Here is a 25,887-nt window from a genome sequence, read left to right on the forward strand (position 1 = left end):
CCACCTAATGAATGCACATTGAAATTGAAATGAGTTGCTTGTAGAATTACTATGCTACACAAAGCCTAATGAAACACTAATAATAATAATAATAATAATCATAATCATAATAATAAGGGTAATAATAATAATAACTAGAAAAAGTCTGTGTAAGTGTCCTATCCCTCCTGTCTGTATAAGTGTCCTATCCGTCCTGTCTGTATACTGTAAGTGTCCTATCCGTCCTGTCTGTGTAAGTGTCATATCCCTCCTGTCTATGTAAGTGTCCTATCCGTCCTGTCTGTGTAAGTGTTCTATCCGTCCTGTCTGTATAAGTGTCCTATCCGTCCTGTCTGTATAAGTGTCCTATCCGTCCTGTCTGTATAAGTGTCCTATCCGTCCTGTCTGTGTACTGTAAGTGTCCTATCCGTCTGTGTAAGTGTCATATCCCTCCTGTCTATATAAGTGTCCTATCTGCCAATTATGTATCAGCCATGCAGCCATTTCGTGATGGTTCCTGTCTTACCTCACTTTGACAGTGGCAAAGACACTGTCAAAGTGACGCCATGTATTTATACAGTATTTCACCGTATTGTCACGTGTCACGTGAGGCTTGACCAATCGGTGTGTCATATTTAGAAAGTGAAAACAATACTCTCCTGCGGAGAGCAATAATAATAATAATAATAATAATAATAATAATTAAAAAAATAATAATAATAATAATAATAAGGATAATAATAATAATAATAATAATAATAATAATGATGATGCAATACATTTATCAAAAAGGTCAACCATTGTCATTTAAATTTGTAATACCGTTTGGAAGTCAATAGTCCCATCCTCTATGGGTGGAGTTTCAGCTACAGTATAGGAATATGAAAGCAGTTTGAAGTTCCAGATAGAATCATTCTTTTCCCTGGTACCAGACGTAATGCACCGAAGAGCTTACAGTATATAGGCTACTTTGGGAATAATCTTTTTCCCCACCTTTTTCTACACATCAATCTGAAGTCATTGGTAAGACTTTAATTCCTCATGTGTGCGTGCGTGCGTGCGTGTGTGATAGGGTCGGGGTGGGAGTCTCTCTCTCTCTTAGTACTCAAAGTGAGTGCCATTATGTCCCTGCATTTGTATGATAGGGGTCAATTCGGTTCCAGTTGTACACTGCACTTTACTCAAGTCGTAGAGAAGAGAAGTACTATTTTGAGGTTTGAATGTGTCCTTTTTCCCCGTACTTTATACTTCAACTCCACTACAACTCATTGGTAAATATTATACTCTTGAGTTAACTCTCTACAGATTCATTCATGTAATGGAAACCCCCTTACCTCATGTGACCCATACCTCCCCCTGCTGAAAAAAGGGGTGGGGGAAAATAAAATGATAGACGACACAGCTCTATTCAACAACAGTCACATATTGTTCTAATTATGCATAGATCATTCCCCAAGAATTCACAAACACACCACCCTTCCCTGTGGTATTGGTTTCTTTCAAAAGTCTGTTACAACAGAAAGTATGCCGGCACACAGCACTCAATGCGGAGGAGATTTGTCTACAGCTTAAAACAATGTGTTATAATACTTAATATGAAAAAAAGATATTGGAAAGGAAGTCAACATCCTGCTGCTGGAGCCATCTCTGCTCCCTGATGCTGCTGGCGAGCAAAACTTCCTCTTGTTAAAAAACTACTTTTTCCACTTGTGTGAGTCACTCATGGACAGACAATAATAAGATAAGATAATAAACGCTTGTTGCAGGTTGAAGAATAGAATGTCCACTCCAGGTTTGGTTAGGTTTCAAATTAAATATGTTCATTTTCTTCCTTTACAGAGATGCAAACATGAAATGCAAACTAAACTTGCAGTTGAATAAAATAATAGATGAAATAAATTTCCCGCACACAAACAAGGTCTAAAGACTGTGTGCACACAACAGCCATAGTAGCCACACACCACAATACAAGGCCAATAAATAAATACATAATATTATTGAATATAAAGAACTGGCTCCTACACTGATTGATTGATCAATTGAAACTTTATTCCAGACATTCAGGGGGTCATAGGGTAGCCTACATACAAATATTACACACATAAAATAAATTAAACAGCTAAAAACCATAGAATCATACATAGAGGCTGACTCTCCAGTGGATGAGTAGCAGAGACAGCTCTTCCCAAGATTGACTATATCCTCAATAACACTGTTCTGAGACTCATTAAGGTGAGACTTGAATCCATACATAGAGACCCTCAAATGTATGGATTCCACATGTTACAAACAGGTGACTGGAACTATGCCATCTAGGGACCTTAAGTAGAATCCTCAGGGTACCATTGTAGGCCACTTTAAGCCAACGCATGCTACCTCTCTTATACAGTATGTGCACCACAAGTAAGCTCTATACATGGGAGTGCAAAATGCTTTAAATAGTGCACACTTAACAGGACCTGAACACATACTGAACCTGCAAAGCAGCATATTAGCCTTAGCATAAAGTTTGCTGCATTTTCTAGAGATATCTCTGGCATAAAGAAAGACTCTCTCTCTCTCTCTCTCTCTCTCTCTCTCTCTCTCTCTCTCTCTCTCTCTCTCTCTCTCTCTCTCTGTATGAACATTCATATTTTTAGGTTGATGTTGACTGAATGCTGATGCTCATGTCATGTACATTATTTCAGCATGTAGCCATTTGAGGCTATATAGTCTTGTTCTAACAGGCAACACTACAGTTCATATCAGGACAGTTTGACGTGATTTCATCTCCAGATCACTCACTGGCTGACAAGAACCTGTCTAATACAACTACATTATAGATAACCCTGCCAATCTCCATTCAAAACTCCTGCCCACTACCACGGATGTTGTGGGTTCGAATCCACCGTGGTGCATCCGGTTTGTGTGTGTGTGTGTGTGTGTGTGTGTGTGTGTGTGTGTGTGTGTGTGTGTGTGTGTGTGTGTGTGTGCGCGCGCGCGCGAGAGAGAGAGAGAGAGAGAGAGAGAGAGAGAGAGAGAGAGAGTTGAAGCCCACTTATATCCATGCCATCCCGAGCTGCATGGTTCTGTTTTTTTTTCTCCTTCCTATACGCACACAGATACAGATGACTGTATTGTTGTATACTGTATAGTTGTTAGATAGTTGCAGTCTGACCTTGTTTTTTTTTTTTACATGTGATTAATGCCACTAAATCATCTCCAGTTCATTCACTGGCTGTCAGGAACCTGTCTTATGATAGATTAGAAATATACTTTATAACCCTGACAATCTCCATTCTAAAGTATTCTGGAATTCAAAACTGTAAACTGTACTGTACTTTAAAGGTAGGGTAAGTGATTTTGTGTGTGTGTGTGTGTGTGTGTGTGTGTGTGTGTGTGTGTGTGTGTGTGTGTGTGTGTGTGTGTGTGTGTGTGTGTGTGTGTGTGTGTGTGTGTGTGTGTGTGTGTGTTAAAATACTTTTTTTTCTCCTATATTATGATACTGTAGTCAGGGTTGAGCTGTAGGGGGAACGGGGGGGGTACGGCGTACCCTTAGTTCTGACACTGTGGGAGCTGGGGGCGCGCGTGCATGCACCGTCAGCGGCGGTCTTTAACGCCTTAAAGTTTAAAAACAATAGCCTCTCAAGGTTCGCGCCGTCAGTGGCGAGCCGTTCTCAATAGCGTCTACCTGGCTGCTTTGCATAACATTAGGCTACTCGAGAAAAGACACAGACTTGAATTGAATGTGTTACATTCCTCTCACAATGACAGACAACATCTCTGCACTGCAAGGTGTGAAGGGGATCGCTTAGCAGAGGACCCAGTTCTCTGAGACAAGACAAAGACAAGTTGTCTGATTATTTTAAGTAGGCCTACTTATGTGTGGGTGAGTCTATGTAAAGGGCTTTTATATAAAATTAAAAAGGAAAATAAAATAATTAATTTGAAACAAAAATAAAAACAACAAATTAACAATGCAACAATACAACAAAATAATAATACATATGATTACATTAATAATCACATGTTGAATACAGTATTTCAACTTGCACTGAGCTGAGTGGCTATGTGCGCGCACGTGACGTCATAAAATACAGTACCCTTAGTTCAAAAATCCACAGCTCACCACTGACTGTAGTACTCATTGCTATAGAGTGTTTGTTCAGTAACCAGAGTCTCTCCAGCTCTCATTTTCAGGTCGGGATAACACTTTTATCCAATCAGGAGAGAGAACTCACACAGGATAAACAAGTGAAATTTAAAGTGAGGACACAAAGAAATGAACAGACACAATTGGATCTGTAACATTATAAAACTGATGACTGATCAATGGGTACTCTCTCCTGTTTGACAGAACATTTGCAACCCACCTGGAAATATATTCTGTTTATTAAAGAGCTGGAGAGACAGGGAGACCCCTGTTACTGAACAAACACTCTATAGCAATGATTACTATCACAATATAGTGCTTTAAAGAGGTGGTGCCATGGTTTTGCACTTTTTCTCATATGTCTATGAGGTTGATAGAACTTCATTAAGCCCCCTGGTGTTTTTTTATGGTGTTTTATGTCTTCTCTGACTATTTTGAGTTTCTACCTGGAGGCTGAAACCTTGAGGGTCAAACGTGCCAATAGAGAAACAGCGCTTTAGTGACATAGTAAAAACATACCCTCCCCCTCATTATCATAACACAACAGGTGTGGGCATGAGGAGGAGGAGGGACTAGGACAGGTGGGTGGTGCTAAGGTGGTGGAGGAGGTGCTAAGATGAGAACCAGGTATACTTAATGAACTGGAGGCGTGTCCATCCACATAAAAACATAATCTTAACAATTACTGTACACTTTTTTGAAAAAAATCTTCCTCCTAGTATAACCATTATACCTGATGATTATGTTTTAGGGGGGGGGGGGGGGATCACTAAAAATCACGGCACCTCGTCTTTAACCTTTTGTGGGAAAAAAATGTTTTGTTTTCACCAAAAAATATCACTTACCCTCCCTTTAAAATGATGGACTAATTTGGGGTCGGGGGGAAAAAAAGTGAATGAAAGAACATAGGGCCTAATTTGGATGGGGAGAAAATCATAGGAGCTGAAGGAACATAGGGTGACTTGCCCACTCAGTTACACATTAGTATTATTTATTTTCTTAAAGATTAGGTTTTTTTTAGCCTTTATTTGGATAGTAGTAGTGGAGAGTGACAGGAAACAGGGAGAGAGAGACAGACAGGCAATGACACGCAGCAAAGGTCATCGGGCTTGGGAATCGCACTTGCAACAAGCTGTCAGGCTGCATTAGAGTAGACATTATTATAATTTTAAATTATGGGTCAATGTTCTAATTGTGTCATAGATCATACCCCAAACATGCATATTGTTAGCCTCATAGCATAATTGCCTAACTCACTTTTTGGTGAAATTGACATGCTCTACTCTCCTAACATTGCTGCATCATTGTGCCTTATTGCCTATGTCCTAAGCCAATCAGAATGATTGTTTACATACCTTGTTTACAGACCAAGAAAGTGCTTTTAAATCAATTATTTGACTTTGTCAGAAAGTGTTGTTTTTTTGTAACAAGCATTCTGATAGACTGAGAACATTGGCAATAAGGCAGGATGAATCAGCAGTGTTAGAGTACAGTAGGATTAGGTAGATATAAAGGCAGATAAACATGACTTAGTTTTGCACTTTCAGCCTAAGTCAACCTTTTCTTTCTTTTTGACTATACATCACTCTGAACTAATTGGTAAGACTATTCCTGCACAGTGTGTACGCGCACGTGCATGTATGCGTGCATGCAAGGGGCATCATGTCCATTGAAAATTAGCTATAGGCTACATTTTTTATAATAATGTAGTTATAATCGTCACAAGGAGAACTTGTTGGTTTTGGTTTCTACATTACTTAAACTAAAATCAGAAAACAAATAGTGAAACGAGGAGCACTTCTTACTTTTGGTTTTGATTTATTCACATTAATACATAACTTCAACTTGGCAGTGGTAGCCTACAACTTTTACTTACATTTTCAATAAACAAAACAGCATGAATAATTGCAAATCTCTAAATAAATATGCAATATGTATCCTAATATAAAGAGGGAGATAACTAGGGAGATGCTAAGCTAAACATATATTTACTGATCTTTTTTTTTATAATCATCTGGTAAAAGCATAGGGTAAAAGCAATGCTATCTGATCGTGTCTTCCTCCCTCCTCTCTCGTTCTCTCTGTAATTATCTTGCTTACTTTCTCTCTGGTGGTTAATGCTCGCCATCTAGTGGACGCTGGGTTGAATGAAGGCCTTTGTTGAGCATATTGAATATACTGTAAACATTTACTTCATAAAGACTGTGGTTTTGAAACGTTTTGTTGTGCCCAAGGTACACCAATGGGCAGGTCACAATCTCAAGGCACACCTTTATTCATTGTGAAAATAACCCATCTACAAGCTCACAACGCATTGCATAATGATACGTTGTGAGCTTTTAGATTTGCTATTTTCACTTTCCCCCCCAACAAACACAAGTTGGTTTAATTCACTTTCACATTCTGATGCTACATTTGGATGTTGACATAAATGTTTATACAGACCCTTTTCAGAAAAGCCTCCTCAGTTATTATGTGTACAGTATGCCTCATAGAATGTACAGTAACACTCTACATACATGCAGTAATACTGTGTCTATATAAATGTTATTAATCTATTTTTTTAGAGCAATGGAATGTACATCTGTAAATTAATGTGTATTCGCTGATGCACATGACTCCATTCAGTCTATTCACACCCAAAGCATTAAGAGAATGAAGCTGATATGTTAACTTCCTCTGTTTGTACCAGGAATAAACCATGGAGACACTTGCCGAGGCTGTCTTGAAAACTCTGGAGGAGATGAATGACGACGAGCTCAGTAGTTTCAAGCTTCTTTTGCGACAAGCTGCTAACCTTGAAGGCGAGGATCCGATCCCAAAGGGCGGTAGCTGGAAAAAGCTTCCAAGCCGGCCACAGTCGATCTGATCTCGCAGTGCTACCCCAGTAAAGGAGGTCAGATCATGATAAATGTGCTGAAAAAGATGCTCAGGAAGGATCTACTTCGCAATTTTCAACCTCAACCCAAAGATATAGGTGAACAGAGGCTATACATGCTTAAACTTAATGCTATTAAAACACTCCTGTAGATTGTTGTGGACAATTCTCTCTCTCTGTTGTTGCGCAGTTCTGATGGCCTACAAGTAAAGACATTCTTTGTCCCTCTCTGTCTGTGTTACTTTAGAGAAGAGTGAAGCTTCCTCTCAGGGACCAAACACAGGTAAATATCCATTTATTTCAATTGGATAGGTTGGGTTAGCTGTGTAGTAATACTTGTATATCTCTACCACTAGGAGGTAATGTTGAACAAGGCACTACCAATGCTGAGAATATCTTACTGCCCCAGGACCTGTAGAAAATTTCATAGGCAAATAAAGACACCCTGCCATATTTCAAAATGTATGGGAATCATTCTTACATCCGTTTGGACTCACCCTCATTGGAATTTCATGGTAATGCATGTGGTGAAACGTAAGTCTAGTGCAGCCTTTGAGCACATAAGTCTCATGCAGCATTTGCCATCATCATCTGATGTGATCACAACTCCTTTGTGAAGAATATTCTCTGACTGATTGTTTTATAATTTAAAACATCATGAAATAATGGTTATATTTCCAGGGTTTCCTGCAGGAAAACGGTTAGCCTAGGGGGAGGCCAGGGGGAGACACTAAATGTTTTAAATTAATTAATTAATTAATTCTTATTTTTGCCCTCAAAATATTAACGAGTTGGTGTGATGATCGAAAACACATCTACATTATGCTATCGTTATTCACATTTATTCAACATTGTGTTTTGCATCAAAACCAGTTTAACTACTTTAACCCTGTACATCGGCTATTTGAAAATAGCATCTACATTAAAGGTCAACTGTGCTCTTATTTAAAATTCCACCGACCAGAAGTCAAACACTGATTTTCCTATAATTTGCCAATACTACTCTTACTTGGAAGCCCATTGACTGAAAGTAAAAGGTTTACGTCTGACTTGACGAACATAAGCTTTGCTGACTCATGGGTAAAGAAGGCTTAAAGGAGTAGTTCACCCAAAAATCTTATTTTCTATCAATTACACATCCCATGAAGCCTTGAATTCATTTTTTAGTTTTTGTCGCATTCCTGAGCCAATAATTTGATTACCGTCTCCTACCGGCTAATGTATCCGGTAGGAGACACAAAGGAGACTCTTTGTGTATCCTACCAGAAATACACACGTCATCAAATTATTGATAAATGGTAAAATGGTAAATAGTGCATTTATATAGCACTTTTATCCAAAGCGCTTTACATAGATTTGTGCATTCCTATTGGCTTAGGAATGCGACAAAACTAAAACATCTCCATGAATTCAAGGCTTCATGGGGTGTGTAATTGATAGAAAATAAGTAGTTCTTTGGGTGAACTATTTCTTTAAAACAAGTTATTATCGTGAGGTACATGGCACTGGCTGCCTTTTGCTGAAGCCTAACCTCGCATCACTAGGCTTTCCACCGGGAGGCATGCGTTAATCCGACAGACCTTTTCTCCGACTATGTGGCATCCGCGTGCGGTTAGGGTTAGGGTGCGGGTTTGGTTCGGGTTTAGTATTGGAAACGTCGGAGCGCTGCGCTGTCGGAGGAATGCGCTGTCGGACTAACGTACTGCACCCCTTTCCACCAAGGTAAAAAAGAGGGGGAAAAAAATAAAAAAAAAGGCTGAAGCTGCATGGAGCGCAGTGTAGTGTAGATAGACGCAAAATGTAACAATATACTGTAGATTACATATCGTTACATTTTGCGAAGTGGTTAAAACAATCTAATCTAATATTTTGATATTGACTTTAAAGCCCTGGTGCACGCAACACACTCTCCTGTGAGGGTGCACTGGACACGTGTGTGATGAAAACACAAGCCCTTTGGTCTAGCCTCGGCACTAGAAATGTTGACCTAGGCGCCCCCCCCCCCCCCCCCCCCCCGCGACAAAATTGTTCTACCGGAAACAGAGAAGTGTAAAGAAGTGCATATAAGCCAAATACTATTGAACCACCCCTAGATGGGTTATATAAGATATGCTCTTATAAGATATGCTCTTATATAGCATGATGTCACATAGCTATATAAGAATATAAGAATTTAACAAGCATTCTGATAATGTATGGTGAATCAGCAGTGTTAGAATTTGCCCAAAATATGACATAGGCAACTAGAAAAAGTGCTCCTCGGAGCACAGGTCTCCGCCAGGTCAGGTACGTTATTGTGGCCTCCTGGTGGCTCTATAATAGGCCAATGTGAAAAGGGTGGCATTTCTTCTTAGGCCTTTCAATGGGATGACACTGCATTCATGATTTGAGGCATTTTGTTCCAAAAACGTGTTTTGCTAAATTAGACCTGCTGGTGGCGCTATAAAGGCCAATGTGAATGTGAAAAGGGGGGCATTTCTTCCTCGGCCTAGTGGGAATCTGCATGCAAACTTTCACGGAAATAGCACACTGCATTCATGTTTTGAGGCATTTTGTTTAAAACTGACCAATCCTGCAAATTTTGGAAGCCACTGTAAGCCAAATAGGATGGAATATGAAATATCGGACAGATCCATCAGAATCACATGACTATGGAGATGCAGTGTACCAATTTGCGTGTTTTTTGGACATAATCTGAAGGAATAATCTCCAAAAATGTATTTTACATAAATCGGCCTCCTGGTGGCGCTGTAAAAAGCAGATGTGAAAAATGCAGTCCAATGTTTTTCCTTGGCCTCTAGGGAGTGTGCGTGCAAAGTTTCACGCAGATCGGTGCAGTTATAGTTAAAAATGCAAATCGGCCAGTTATAGCGCCACCATGAGGCTGATTTGAAAATGTTCAAGTGGCATTTCTTCCTCGGCCTAGTGGGAATGTGCGTGTGCAATTTTATGGAAATGGCAAGCTGCGTTCATGATTGGAGGCAGTTTGTTCAAAACGGACCAATCCTGCAAACTTTGGAAGCCAACCTTAGCCAATGAGGATGCAATATGGGAAATCAGACAGATCCGGGTTGATCACATGACTATAGAGATACTGTGTACCGATTTGCATGACGTTTGGTTAAAAGCTGTAGGTGTAATGAGAAAAAATGGGTTTTGCACAAATCGGCCTCCTGGTGGCGCTATAACAGGCCCATGTGAAAAATGTGGGGCAGAGGTTCTGAATTGGCATCCAGGGAGTGGGTGTGCACAGTTTCGCAGCGACCGGGCCAACGGTGCCGGAGATTAGCTGTTAACACACAGACAGGACACACACACACACACACACACGGACGGACGGACGGACGGAGGGTAAAACATACTCTCTCGCCATGCCTTTCGGCCTGGCGGAGACAATTATGCTATGAGGCTAATTGGTTAAAATAAATCCTCGGGGAGACTGCAACTTTATTATTCCATATTAGCTCACATGTTTGCATTTTAAGTTCATTTGAACATTGTTTTATTTATTTGATGTTTTGTTCTGTTTTATACGAAGGAACGGCTGCATCTGTCGCACGTGAGTACTGTTCAAAGTTGCTTATCCATTCTACATCATAGTCTCCTTTGTATTTTTTATTGATTTATAAGCTGTTGTTGCTTAATATGAGTTAATCAAGTGTTTCACATATTGACTGTAACTAGATTAGTTCATATTCAAAAACATGTTTATGTACTGTCCTACAGCTTACTAATACACTCCAGTACATTTAAGATTCCATTTTTATATTACTTTCCAAATGGCATCCATATATTTTTTACACTGGAAGGCTTTTCAATTAGGGCTGCTAAAGGTCTATAGCTTATCACATTCCCCAAACTGAGATAGTATGCAAAGGCTTTCCACTTTAAAACATGTAATGTTCAGGAAATGTTTCACCCACAACTACATTTTCATTCCCCTTTTCTTCAGCAAAACACTTTGTCGTCAAACACCAGGTTGAACTGAAAAACAGAGTGAAGAATGTTTCTGCCATCCTGGATATGCTCCTTGCTGATGAAGTCATCACTCAGGAGGCCTACGATAAAGTGAGGGCTCAAACCACTGCTTTTGAAAAGATGAGGGAATTATATAATTACCTAGGGCAAACCGAAGATGCCAAAGATGCTTTCCTCAAAGGTCTTGAGAAACATGAGATGTGTCTTTTCAAGGAGCTGAAGAAGCTGTAATTATGATTTAAATTAATCTTAGGCCAAACATTGTATTAATACAGTACAATATAATATGGCCATGATTATTTCAGGATTCTTATATATCATTGGCATGTTCCTTTTTTCATTTCCAAGATCATTTAACTTGTCAATTACAAATTCCCAATTCTTATCCAGTATATACTTGTTTTCTGCCCAGGATATTCATTATCTGGCGTTATCATGATGGGCTTGAGGTTGTTTTTCATGCTTTTGTTGTGGTGCTTCATGTGAGGGGCATTCTGGATCTGATCTATAATAAAATCTTTAATACAAATATGTTTCAGTTCATAGTCTTTGAATTTATATAATTTAATAGTTCATGTCATATTAAGATACTCTTTGGGGAATTTATGGGGGAAATCCAGTAACGATGAAGAAAGTCCATGGCACTCTTCTTAAAATTAAAAATAGTTGAACATAGGGTTAGTTTCACTATAGTCACTATACAGTGGCCTAGAGGTTGTAAATCCACCGTCTCTGCTTTAAGTACGTTCTGTCTATCGCCTGTTCTGTATGTAATTGGGCACAATTAATACTGATGGCTTTAAATGAAACAGAGACATTTCAGTGAATATCTTTACAGTGGTTAGCCCCTGTTTAATCATGATTTTCAAAATGATTTCATAATTTAATAGTATATTTATGTTCACACATGTTCACAAAATATACTGTGAAGTTGTTAACACAAAGTTAGGTGGCAGCTACTGAAGAAAAAATGCTGGTGGTGTATGCAACATACTAAGTTTTTTCTTTATTTGTATGCACATGTACATTGATTTGATGATGCTCTTTTTATTCTCTTTTTGCACTCTTTCTTTAAATCCTTTTACGTTTTCTATCATTATTCTATGCTGCTGCATTGTCTGAAGGAAACCAAACCAACATACGTTTTACTCTTATTTACCTGCACACAAGATGTAACAATAAAGTACAACCTTGAACCTTGAACCTTGAGCTAAGCAGTCAAACCAGTGGTTCTCAAACTTTTTCATGTCAAGGACCCTCAAATGAATCTGTATTTGGTCACGTACCCAGGCCCCATCTGAGAATAATTTGTGCCAGGGGACCCCTACAAGATTAGATTCTTTGAAAATAGCAGATCTACAAGCTCCCAGCGCGTTGCAATTTAACGTGTTGTGAGCTTGTAGAATCAGGGTTATTCCCAGGGTTATTCTCCCAAGGACCCCACTTTGAGAGCCACTGATATAAATTACATTCATGTATGAAGTCCTACATGAAACACATCACATTTAAGAGGACAATATAGACCAGTTATTTGTTTACAAACATTAAGACTGCACGTGCAAGTGCCGGTTTCATGTAATCAATTCCCAACAGATCCCCTGTTGTTTTGGGGAGCAGCTGGTTTAATTTAATTGAAAATCCATGTGTTGGCTGGACAGGCGCACCCTGGGTTTAGCGGACAAATGCTTTGAGAATAGGCTCTATGCATAGCATTGGGAAGAAATTGGGCCTCTTCTTACTTCTTACAGGTGTTACCAATGATGCTAATGAAGGCGCCGTTCCATTCTGGTCAGCGAACTGATATCGTGCATGTTGGCTCACTAGAAACACTCCATTTTGGTTCCCAAATGGCCCCTTATGGTGGGTGTGTAACTCTGAGAGTTATGGGGGTCCATCAAAATAAGACAACCACTATGCCACACTAAATGGAACAGAGCCTTAATTAGTATCATTGGTAACACCTGTGAAGGAAGTAAGGAAGGGGCCCAATTCATTCCCAATATGGCTGATGTGCATAGAGCCTATTGGTATTATTGTTAACACACAACACAAAACAAAGAGTATAGCCTATTTATTTCAAGAGAGGGCGATCACATCCTCACTTCCTCCACTTTGCCATTACATATGCGGTCAGGGTTTTTTTTTTTGCGTGTGCATACTGGCTCTTATCAGTGCGTCATACCTGTATACTATTCCTAAAGGCATGAATGAGGACTTCCCAATCAATCACTTTTTGTAACTTTGTATTTTGTTTTGCCCATGATTGAAGCTATCTGTTTATGTACATCTATTCAGATTACAGTCGGCTAATCATGTTTTTCTTTTCACTTATAGATATTTTTTCCACTGTTGCAATATATGGATATGGATTTGTAAATGTTTGTATTCTACTGGAAAAGGTGTGGGCTTTCATGATACAGAAATGTCCAAACCTTTGCAAGACACGTGAGGCGTTGTGAGCTTTTAAATTGAATATTTTCACAATGTTTGCCTCTTTCTTATATTATTTGACAATTTCGCCAATGTTTGTTAGCTATGCTGGGATTAGCTCCCTGGTGCTCTATATAGCTCTGACAACACAAATCAGGCTCACAGATACAAATCTAATCACTTTGCCAAGTTTTAGGCTTAAACAATGAAAATAAATGCTGACACTATTATGAATAATATTTTAATCAATATTAAGATAATCATCCTAGTTAAAAAATGATATACACAGTACAATGGAACACTGCTAAAGACCCTTAAAACTATAATGTAAATGACCACAAGGTGGCAGTATAAGCTTAAACAATCTACCCCACATTCTGACTTTAAACATCTTTAACACATGCTTTAGAGTTGCATTAATACAGCAGATACAGATGTTTTCTCAAAATCAAAATATGTGGATTTTCATCACTTTTGGTGTCCCCAGGCGGCCGGCGGCCTCTAGTGTCCCTGTGTACATGCTGCGATTCCCCATTTGACTTCTATAGAGAACCCAGGCCTGCAGCCATACAATATATCAATACAATGGATTCATATTTATGCATGATGTTACATTTGTTGGCAACAGATAGTCCATGAGCCAGGGGTGTTGGTTGGTATCATGTGAGGGGAATAATGCTCATAGTTATTTTTGTCAAGGTATTCATGTCTAGGCTACTGAGTTAGAAAATATGTGATGTCTTGCACCAGTGGTAGATTTATGGGTGCTATGCATTTTATTTATATATAACAATACCCGAAATTTAGATGGGTCAATATATGAAAAAAAAAACTACTTAACCTTAAGCTTAAAATGGCTATATAATACTATACATTTTTAACCTATGAAGGTGATTTTGGTGTCTAACCCTAGGTTTTAGAGCCCAAGGAATAATAATTTAATTATTCATTGCCAGATCCAGGATGGCGTCCATCCCAAGGTGATGTTCCATTGTACTAAATTATATAAAAACAACAAATCAACATTTTCTATTGAAAATGAACACAACTGTCACATAGAATCCATTTCCTCTTATGCAGGTCAATCTTATGTGCTAAAGGTCAGGTCAAGGTCTCTCTCTCGCACCTCCTCATCCAAGCAGGCGTCCAAGCAGGCAGCCTCACCGGTTGACATGGGAATGACAACAGTATTCACCTCACCATTGACATGCAGCTGTTTGTTGTAACCTACAGTAGCAGGTATGCTGGAACCAGCCGGTATACAGTTCTATAATCTGTAATTATTATACATGCAGTCATTCCTCAGTTGCATTGCAAAAACAGATGCAAGGTTCAGCATTGGAAATGCATGTGGTTGCAGCATATCGGGGGCTGACAGGCAACTTCAGTGGGTAACTGTCCTGAGTGAAAGTCAAGAGGTCCATTTGGAGTGTATCAGCAGCCTCTTAAAGTGGTTTCTGTCAACTGGGCCAAAGACATTTGAACACATAGAGCAGTAGGCTACCCAGACACTGCACATCTCCATCCTACTGGCTGACAGTGGGTAGACAACGTCATTCTTCCTACACTTCACATCCACCAGTTTGAATGTTCAAAGAGACAAGGTGAAATGTCACCTTCTCTCTCTCATGGAGCATAATGAAGTATTTCTTCCTTACTGGCCATGTGCAGTATGCTTGATATCTAACCCAGTACCTGCTGAAGATGCATGTGCTCCATGCCATAAAGGCTAAGCAACACCGTCTCTACTCACCAGTTTGGGGAGCAGACTGTCAGAAAAGACAGTGTCTGCTGAGCTTGTGAGTGAGTGGACTGACGCCTTCCCCAAAATGTGCAGAAACGGGGGAAGTTGAAACACGTGTCTTGGTTGTAAAAGATTGGGATGTATCCTCATTCCTCACCCACTGAAAGATCACCGCCCTCATCTCAACAATCCTATCATTTGCTAAATTGCCCCCACTCTGTCCTCCTGAAGAGCAAGAACATTTAGCAGAGGCGGGTGAGCATGTTGTACACCTAGTGTTGACGGTGGATACTGCATTTGGTCATGATGAGGCAGACATCACCATGATTTCATATGTCCCGGTGGTTTCTCTGGAAAGGGTGTGATACACATGCTCAGTGATGAAACTGATGCGCTTGTATGTATGTAATGGTTAACATCAAGACCATGTTTTTAATGGAGAAATAAAAGACAAAAAAAGTCATTTTAAGAAAGCTCATTTTAAGAAAACACAAGTCTCCTGGTGATTCTCTTGCCGACCAACTCTGGTCCCTACATGGACCAAGGATGAAATGAAACTGAGTTAGGTTTTAAAATCTTCACAATGGCCCCCCCACAAAAAGACCACACCAAAACGTTGTGGTAAAAATAGCAGATCTACAAGCTCAAAATGTGAGCTTTGAGATTTTTTTTATACAGCCAAACATAAAATGACTACTGGATCTCGGGTGCATTTCGCCTTTCCGACATGTTGCCTTTCCGACGTTGACGAACCCTATACCTAACCCTAACCCTAACCGCACGCGGAAGCCACTAGTCGGAGTGGCGAGATGTCGGAATGGAAGGAGAACCCCCTGGATCTCTTCCCCACACTAGTCTCAGTTCTACATACAGTAGAACTAACAACATGTCGAGCTTGTAGATCTGCTATTTTTAGTGCACCACACAATAAATCGCATGCATATAGATACAGTATATAAATACACTACTATACGTTTGGTTGTACCTGTATAAAAACAAGAAATGACTAAAGTCATAATATAGCCGCGAGCGGCAGGCTTTTTTTGCCCCAATCTGCCGTTGAGAAATTGAAATTAAAAAAAAAAATGGAAAAAAAAATGTTTTTTGAAAAAACATTAAAAAAAAAAAAGAAATGTGAAAAGATATATGTCCTTTTGAATATGATTTGACATTCATATTATTAGCAGCTGTATTGTGTGTGTCCCCCCCCCCCCCCCAACTACTCAAGTTAAAGTATCAATACTGCAATGTAGAAGAACTCTGCCAAAAAATGGCATACCTCAATATGACATTTTGCGGCTATATTATGACTTTGTCATGTCTTGTTTTTTTATAGTGCTGTAACATGTTATGGCCTAATCACTGTCATTCAAGCATAAATGTCTTAACATTAAAATAAAAATAAGTAACCGGTATAGGACTAGCCTACCTATTGTGGTACAAAAGAAGTCCTTCTGCAGTGAATTACAACATTAGGATTGTGCAGAATTCAAGAAGCTTTATTTGTTACTGACTCATAAAGATACAAGCAGCGAAATGTTGTTGGAACTTGTACCACAGATGGTTCTACATATAATTGATATAATGAAGAAAAGAAAATATTAAGCAAGAAAATAAAATGGACAATAATAACTAAATGAAAATAGGCTACAGATATATACAGTTTTAGGAATACTCAATTTTGAGGTATTTTTCACTTTACTGTTGTATTTCCAGTTTTCAGTACTTGTACTTCTACTCCACTACATCTCAGAGGCAAATATTGTACTTTTGCTCCACTACAATTATTTGAAAACTTGAGTTACTAGTTACTTTGCAGATATAAATTATTACATTATAAAACATACATTAACCACTTTAGCCCTATTTTATACCAAGGCTATTTGAAAATAGCTGATCTACAAGCTCACAAAGTGTCGCATCGCGACGCGTTGTGAGCTTGTAGATCTGCTATTTTCAAACATGTGTGTACTTTTACTTTTGGTACTTTAAATACATTTGGATACCAACACTTTTGTACTTTTACTCATGTAAATTTTGAATTGCGGACTTTTACTTGTAACAGAGTACTTCTACATTGCAGTATTGATCAGAGTATTGTTCAAGTCGCTCCGGTCCGAGTCCAAGTCGAGTCCCAAGTCGTTTGGTCCCAAGTCCAAGTCGAGTCCCAAGTCATGTGGTCCCAAGTCCAAGTCGAGTCCCAAGTCAATCCAACCCTCAGGTCCGAGTCCCAAGTCGAGTCCCAAGTCTTTGGTCCCAAGTCCAAGTCGAGTCCCAAGTCAATCCAACCCTCAGGTCCGAGTCCCAAGTCGAGTCCCAAGTCATTTGGTCCCAAGTCCAAGTCGAGTCCCAAGTCTTTCTGTTGTGGGCAAGTCAAGCCGAGTCACAAGTCGAGTCACAAGGTTGTGTCAAGTCCCTCACTACTATTGTTCCCCAGCCCACCCACAAAGCACTCAGATTTATATCTTGAAGAGAGAAACCGTATCTTAAAGTCAAGAATCAAACCAGCATAAAGCTGTTCATTTATCCATTACAACATTACATGTCTGATAATTTAGTTAGAACTTGGGAAAGGCTAAATTACACTAAAGCAGTGTTTCTCAACCTTTTTGAGAACCTGGCATAGCCAAAAGATCCCAGGGCACACCTAGATATACTGTGTGTGTGTGTGTGTGTGTGTGTGTGTGTGTGTGTGTGTGTGTGTGTGTGTGTGTGTGTGTGTGTGTGTGTGTATATATATATATATATATATATATATATATATATATATATATATATATATATACATATGCACGCACACGCACACACAGAGAGAGAGAGAGAGATTATTGGGCAGCTATAAAGAAACCTTAACCATTACAAATATATAAATCTTTGGCCTACAATAAACTTGGGTCAGTGCAATGAATGGATGAGTCTGAAAACCTTCCCAGAGTAAAACTTCTTTGGTAAGTATATTTGGTACCCAATATACTTCTAATATCTGATAATAATATATCTAATAATCTGATCCTGATAGCATTATTGCGGACACATGCGCTGTTGCCCACTGCAGACAAACACCAAAACTCTCCCCAAAACAGTCACCCCGGGGGAAATCCGGTGATATTCACCTGGTATTCCTAAACGTAACCTCATTAAACTATGCCTAAACCTAACCTTATTCCTAAACTTAACCTCAGTAAAACTAATAACATGGCTAACCGTAAACTTATTTCTAACCTTATCCTCAGTAAAACAAATACAGGAATACAAGAACCGCTGGTCCGCGAAAACAAATGGGGGCGATGGTGTTTTGGGGCGAGTTTTCCGGTTATGTATGTATCTACGCACCGTGGCTTGAAGATGCGTGTGGAAATAAATTACAGAAAATAAGAATATAAATTATAATAAATTATGAATAAATGCATGACTGATAACAAATGAAAATATAAACTTTACAGATCATATAAACATTACAATTATAAGAATTCAAGTAAAATTCAGAAAGTTCTGGCCAAATGAAATCTCAACTGCGCTGTTTATTATGCGCGATTGCGCATGGAAATAAATTACAGAAAATAAGAATATAAATTATAATAAATTATGAATAAATTCATGACTGATAACAAATGAAAATATAAACTTTACAGATCATATAAACATTACAATTATAAGAATTCAAGTAAAATTCATAAGGTTCTGGCCAAATGAAATCTCAACTGCTCTGTTTATTATGGGGGGGAACTCCGATGACAAAACAAGTCATCCGAGTCATCTTGTCTCGAGTCGAGTCGAGTCGGGAGTCATTGGCTAGCAAGTCGAGTCGAGTCTCAAGTCTCGTTGCTCTTTTACCTTCCAAGTCCGAGTCAAGTCGCAAGTTTTACATTCAAAGTCCGAGTCGAGTCGCAAGTTTTACATACAAAGTCCGAGTCGAGTCGCAAGTCGTCAAATATGCGACTGGAGTCAGACTCGAGTCGAGTCACTATGACTCGAGTCCAATACTCTGGTATTGATACTTTTACTCAAGTAAAACATTTGAGTACTTCCACTGCTCCTCAGAGTTAAATCAACACTGAAGCCATGCGGCTGTTGTAAATCACAGATGATTAGAAGATTCTCCGCTGGCCGACTTTTTATGACTTAATGACTTTATGACTCTCAGCCTCTCACTCTGTCCTCTCACTATTACGGTTAGCATAGCATGTTGCTAACACATCAACAAAGCAACCACAAACTTTTCGCTGGAGCTGGTGTGTGTGTGAGAGAGAGAGAGAGAGAGAGAGAGAGAGAGAGAGAGCGAGAGAGAGAGAGAGAGAGAAAAAGAGAGCGTGCGCGCGCGTGTGTGTGTGTGTGAGAGAGAGAGAGAGAGGGACTTGGGAGAGGGACAGATGGAGATGGAGGGGGGGGGTGCTGCGAGGAGAGGCGGGTGCTGTGAATGACGGCCGTCCATTGGCCGTCCATGGGCCGTCCATGGGCTTTAAAGTAGTGTCTCCCCATTGGCTGTAAAGTAGTGAAGGACAGCCAGGACAGCCAATAGACAAATAGGTGTCGCGAAAACATGTCAGAAAACATGTCACGGATGACGATGTCTGAGGCTGTCTGTAGAGCCGCAGCGCTTTCAGCTCGCGGCTAAAAATCTCAAAGCTCACCACACGTCGGGCTTGTAGATCTGCTATTTTTAGTGCACCACACAATAGCACTAACACGCTAACACTTTATTAGCCTATTCGCTGTTAGAAAAATGGTTGCGCCCGTGAGCCGGGTGATCTGACTCCTACCGTCCTCACTATGCTACTGTAGTTGCGGTAGCTCTGCAAATAACGCCATGCCCCCGCCTCCCCCTCATATAAAAACATTTGTCAATGTTTACAAGTTGATGAGAGCCGAGGACAAATGGAACCTATTTTAATGATCTAGTTATCAAAATGTATATTCTTTCAATATGGCTTCTATAGTTTTCAAGATGGTGGCCATTATCGACTAAAGTACAGTTTTCAGTCGTAATTTGATCAGAAATTAAGTTTCAACCGGATGTAGAGTAATCCAAGGTGACTAGTCTTTTGATCTACATTATAATGTTGTCATCGATGTCAATTAATTTAACTAGAAGCTCGGCCGCCCGAGGGTCTAGTCGGGGACTGGCCTACACAGGAACGATGTAAATAGGGAATGAATGCTCCACCCTTTAAATCAAACCTCATTATATGTTGTCATAGGACCCGTTTTGGCCATCTGTTTGCCTGTGTCCATTTATGCCCATCTGTGTGTGCATTTATACCCATATATGGAGCTATCTGTGTCTGTGATATATGGACATCTCTGTATGTGTCTGGGTGTGTCCCTTTTATGCCCGTATATGGAGATCTCTGTGTCTGTCTGTGTCCATTTATGCCCATTATCCTAAAGGAGTTCGCTATAAACAATGTTGTCAGTAATGCCCTTGTCATTATCCACAATGAAAACTTTTACAGCGCTGGCTCTCTTTCCTCTAGAGAAGGCTGTGTAGAGTTGGCCATGAGCGAACACAGGTTTAGGCAAGTAGATGCCAACTCGTTCATTCTCTTGGCCCTGACCCTTATTGATTGTAACAGAGAATGCTAAGCGGATAGGGAACTGTCGTCTAATGAAGGTGAAGGGAAGCTCATCTCTGTCATAGTGAGGTATTCTTGGTAGGAAGATTGTTTCACCCCTGTTTGTGCCTACTGCAATCTCACACTCAATGACTCTGTCCATCATTTGCATTACCACCATTCTGGTGCCATTCTTGAGAGTGCGGTCAGGACCTGATTGCAGGTTTCTAAGCAGCATGACTGGTGCGCCTACTTTCAATTTGAGGTTATGATCAGGGATTCCAGAGGGTGTCAGTGAATTGAGTAATTCCACAGTCACGTAATCCTTGTGGTCGTCCTCCTGAATTGAGTCGGCTGAAAGGTAGCCTCTCTCTTCTGTAGGTAAGTCAGCCAAGCATATGTTGTTGATTTCTCGGATGGTGGGATATGGTATCATCCTGGATGCGGAGCAGACCCAGTGACCTTAGGCTTAACTCCTAGTCTGAAGGCGGTTGTTCAGTATGGTCTGGAGCAGTCGGGACCAGTGTTGGGCAGTAACAAATTAATAATAATATATTACTGTAATATTATTACTTTTCCCAGTAACGAGTAAAGTAAGGTGTTATTCTGCCAAAACAGTAATATAATACCATATTACTCAGTCAAAAAAGGCCTCGTTACTCGTTACTGATGACGAGCGTCATTTTTTTTTTACTCATTCATTAATTTAATATGTACTCTCTCTCCGTCTCTCGTAGAGGCAAGTTGTCGCACTAGGGATGTTAACAATTAATCGATTTTCGATTAACTACCGTTAAGAAATTATCCGATTAAATCAAACAATTAACAATTATTTGATTTTCTTCTTTTTTTTTTTTAAATGTTCAGAACCCAAGATATGATGATTTGAAAATGTTCTGCTCCATTCACTTCCTGTTTAACTTACTGAAAAACGCTGTATCTCGGCTCCTAAGCACTTTTTTTTAGGATTTTTTTTTTAAATCTGAAATTAAGATTCTCAGATATTTAAAAAAAGCCGCTTATCAGTTAACCGGTTAATCGGTCGATAAGGTTATCAATTATCAATTCATGAATTGATCGATAATTTGCATCCCTATGTCGCACCATGCAAAAATAAAGCAGATCTACAAGCTATCAACCTACGTCAACAGAGATGCTATTTAGCTTGTAGATCAGTTATTTTTAGAAGAACACACAACACACAAACACAAACAAAACAGCATGGCGGCGGATGATGTTTACACTTTTCACGGCTGGAAATATCAACATTATTTTGTGTCAAAGATCCCAAGAATATTAATGTCCGTTGTAAACATTGCGTGGGCAGAAAAAGGATGGAAGCTAAGTTGAAGGCCACCCTCGGAGAGGTAGACTTTGTTTCTACCACTGCTGATATATGGACGGGGGGTAACAACAAGAACTTCCTAGGTTTTACAGTGCACTGGATCAACAGCACCACTTTGGGGCGACACAAGGCAGCTTTAGCATGTAAAAGAATTACAGGCAGACACACATTTGATGTCATTGGATCAGAAATAGAGAACGTCCATTCATCGTATGGACTTGTAGCCACTGTGACAGACAATGCATCACATTTCGGCAAGGCGTTTAGAGTATACCAGCAGGCTATCGCAGAATCAGATTCTGATTCAGATTCAGGACTGGACGAAAACCGTCCCGAGGATGATGTCACTTTTACAGATGTCACAAATGTTCTCTCCGGCTCAAATGACTGTGAGACAGTCAGTGAGACTGATGAGTTAAAAGTTTCAGTGAGAGAGAGTATCAGTTCCTGCATGAGTAGCCTACTGCATTGTTATGAAGCCCCTTACAGCAGCGTTGGACCTACTACAAGGGGATAACTGCCATTATGGGTCTTTATTGCCAACCCTCCAAACCTTAATGATAAAGACACTTAAAACAAAGGACAAAGTGTCACGGATGACAGCTGGCCTTCCAGACGTCATTGTGAAGGTAAGCCTATATCCTCCTAAACTGTTATCTTTTGCATATCGAATAATTGCATTGTATTTGTTTTTAAATCAGCCAGTCAGTACAATTATCCAAATTAAACATTTCTTTAGATCAAACGGCCAGCCCCTATATGAATTAATGCAATACTATAAATAGGTCAAATTGTATTTTTTCAGGCCATCCAGACTCGTTTTTCTGCTGTGCTGGACAACAATGATGATGCACTTCTTAGCTGTCCGAAATTTAAACTCAGATGGCTGAGCGATGAGGGTAAGAGGGAGCATGCAAAGGAGCTTCTGACAGCATGAGTGTAGGAAAATCGCTCCAGCTGCTGAAGAAGAGGAGGGTGCCTCCACATCCGCGTCACACAACGATGTTGAAAGGGACTTTTTTGAATTTGAGCCAGAGCCCAAGGACATCTAATCTGTAGAACAAGAAGTCTTGGATTATTTGAGGTCAGGGCACGAATTTCATTGTCTGAACAAGTTCTCCAATGTTAAAAAGATTTTCTTGAAGTACAACACCCCAACCCTGTCTAGCGCGCCTGTGGAGCGCCTTTTTAGTTTAGGAGGTTTGGTGCTCACCCCTAAAAGAAACAGATTGGGTGATACGCGATTTGAAAATCTTGTGCTAATGAGATACAATCACTGCTTCTTCACACCACCAGTGAAAGAAAAGCAGCAACAGAAGCAGTAATTCGAAGCCTTCACTGAACAGTGTCAGTGAACTTAGGACCTTGTTTATGTTAGGGGCAGGGCATAGATAAATAAACAAGCTGGACATATCTGCCTAAATGTGGTTGTAGGAGACATTTTATTTCATTTAATTGTGTTGTTTAAAATTTCAGATTCAGGGTATAATAGTCTCCTCCTTGCTGGAGTAAGATTGTACATTGTATATTTTTATATATTTTTACTTTTGATATTACTTGACTGCATATTCTTGTATATTTCTCTGAATCTTGAAATACACAAAAGAGTGGAAAAAAAGATATATGTTGTTGTTTAAGATTAGAATAAGACAATCGTTAAGTCAGGGAGACTGCTGCTGCTCTTTTCTTTTTGTTTTTTTATATAAGATATCTTCAGACTGTCAGGTTTTGTTGGCTTCCTTTTGAAAACACTTGGTTGTATCGTGATTTGTGAACATCATTATGTTTAAAAGGTCAGAAAGACTACTGCTTTATTACGGGGCCAGGCTGCCAGCATGGCTCCTGGCCCTGTTTTAATATTCGCATTATTACGGGGCCAGGCTTCCAGCATGGACCCGTTTTGATATTGGCATTATTCTTCCGATTCTTCTTCTTCTGCCACTTTTCGCAGTTCTGGCTGAACCGTGCATACGCTTTTTACGAAACTCGGCCATATGATAGATGGTCATGAAAAACTATCAAGAAATAAATCTCACAAACCTTTGTCAAAAGGTGGCGCTATAGCACTCAATTGAAAATGCCAACTTTAATCAGGTACAACTCATGCCCTGTTTGACCTACAGCCATGAAACTTCGATACAAATATGCGTCTCCTCATGCTGAACAACTTTCACCCTCTGACTTTTGACCTCTGACCTTTAGATCTCCCACCATTTTGAATTATATGAAAAACAGTTAAAACCTATCTCCTCCTGGGATTTTTGAGTAATCTGCACGAAACTTTTTACACATGAACTTTGGACCGACTCAACGATGCAGCGGATTTTCCATAAGTGAAAAAATGAAGCTTTAATGAGCCAATGAATATTGCAGTTTTATGACAATTATTCATCTGGCCCTATCACATACATGCAGACTCACATTTCTTTGAAACTTTGCGGTAATGTTGAAACTTTAAACAGGCAAAAGTCATGCCTCGTTTGGCCGACAGCCATTAAACCTGCTTACACATGTGCCTTGACTCATGAGGAACACATATCACACTATCACGTTGACCAGTTGCGCCGCCCTTAGATTGTCCGCAATTTTGAGCAGTTTGAAAAACACTTAAACCCAGGATTTTTTCAGCTATTTGCGTGAAACTGTATCATCTGTGTGATCTCTTTTTTCACAGGTGTTGTCTGTTGGTCCAATGGCTTCTCCCTTAAGCGAGTGCCTCACGACCGCAAGGTTGCCGGTTTAAGCCTCACTTGATGCAGACTTCATTTAAGTTGCATTGCACACAACATGATTGTGTCAATTAATGCATGTGCAATTGTTATAGATAACCTGAAATGCTTATTTGAGAGGGTATGTTTCTGCAATGTATGACATACTTAATTCTGAAAATAGCCGATCTACAATCTCAAAACTTTTCAGATAGCAACGTGTTTCTGAGCTTGTAGATCGGCTGCTTTCACTGGTTCACTTTTATCTTCAACAGACAACTTCAGCCTGGACAAAGCTATAGCACTACAGGTAGTGTTGCAGCCTGTCAATCCGAAGGTTGAGGGTTCAAGTCCTGTTAATGGCAGTAGGTTGAGACGTCCAATCAATCCATTTTGCTTCCATCTCTCTCTCTCTTCAATCTATTGTTTCCATGTCTCTCTCTCTCTTCCATCTATTCCGTTTCCATGGCTCTCTCGCTCTCGCTCTCTCTCTCTCTCTCTCTCTCTCTCTCTCTCTCTCTCTCTCTCTCTCTCTCTCTCTCTCTCTCTCTCTCTTCAATCTATTCAGTCTCCATGTCACTCTCTCTCTTTCTCTTAAATCTATTCCGTTTCCATGTCTCTCACTCTCTTTCTCTTCAATCTATTCCGTTTCCATCTCTCTCTCTCTCTCTCTCTCTCTCTCTCTCTTCATTCATTGGCCCCGTATTATTGCAGCTATATTTTTATATTTTTAATTTGCATTTGAAAGTTTAAAAAGTCAGAGAGGCTGCTGCTTTATTTTGTATTTATTTGTTTGACTTGTTTACAGTTTTGCACATTGGCTAATTATTTATTGACTGGTGTAAGATATGTTGAAAAGATTAAGAGATGTTGTCGTGGGATGGTCGGTGGAGAAGCAAGGGACGGGCTGGGACCAAAATTCAGCCCTGGCATTTTGGTCCGAACCAGCCCACCGTGGGGGGATTTAGGTCTGGAATGGCGCAGCCATTCTGGAATTGTCCCAAATTTCCCAGTGGCCAGCACGTCCCTGACACACCTACTTAGACTATTTGTAGGATTTGTGTACTACTTCGCCTCTAGTGGCTCCAATGGAGATTGTGTATCTTTCTACTAAAACATAAACTATGATAAATATATATGG

General features: G+C 39.8%; 1 protein-coding gene across 1 annotated transcript; it reads left to right on the plus strand.

Moving 5' to 3' along the window:
- The first annotated feature begins 895 nt into the window (after positions 1–895).
- On the plus strand, positions 896–11,484 carry LOC311044431 (apoptosis-associated speck-like protein containing a CARD). Its single transcript, XM_084055999.1, has 5 exons — positions 896–1,002; positions 6,804–7,088; positions 7,237–7,272; positions 10,528–10,548; positions 10,942–11,484. Exons 2-5 carry the CDS (start codon positions 7,016–7,018, stop codon positions 11,196–11,198), a joined length of 387 nt encoding a protein of 128 aa, XP_083912125.1. The 5' UTR covers positions 896–1,002; positions 6,804–7,015; the 3' UTR covers positions 11,199–11,484.
- The last annotated feature ends 14,403 nt before the right edge of the window (positions 11,485–25,887 follow it).

This window comes from Gymnoscopelus microlampas (assembly GCF_963454915.1).
Source record: "Gymnoscopelus microlampas genome assembly, chromosome: 4".
Classification (NCBI taxonomy): domain Eukaryota; kingdom Metazoa; phylum Chordata; class Actinopteri; order Myctophiformes; family Myctophidae; genus Gymnoscopelus; species Gymnoscopelus microlampas.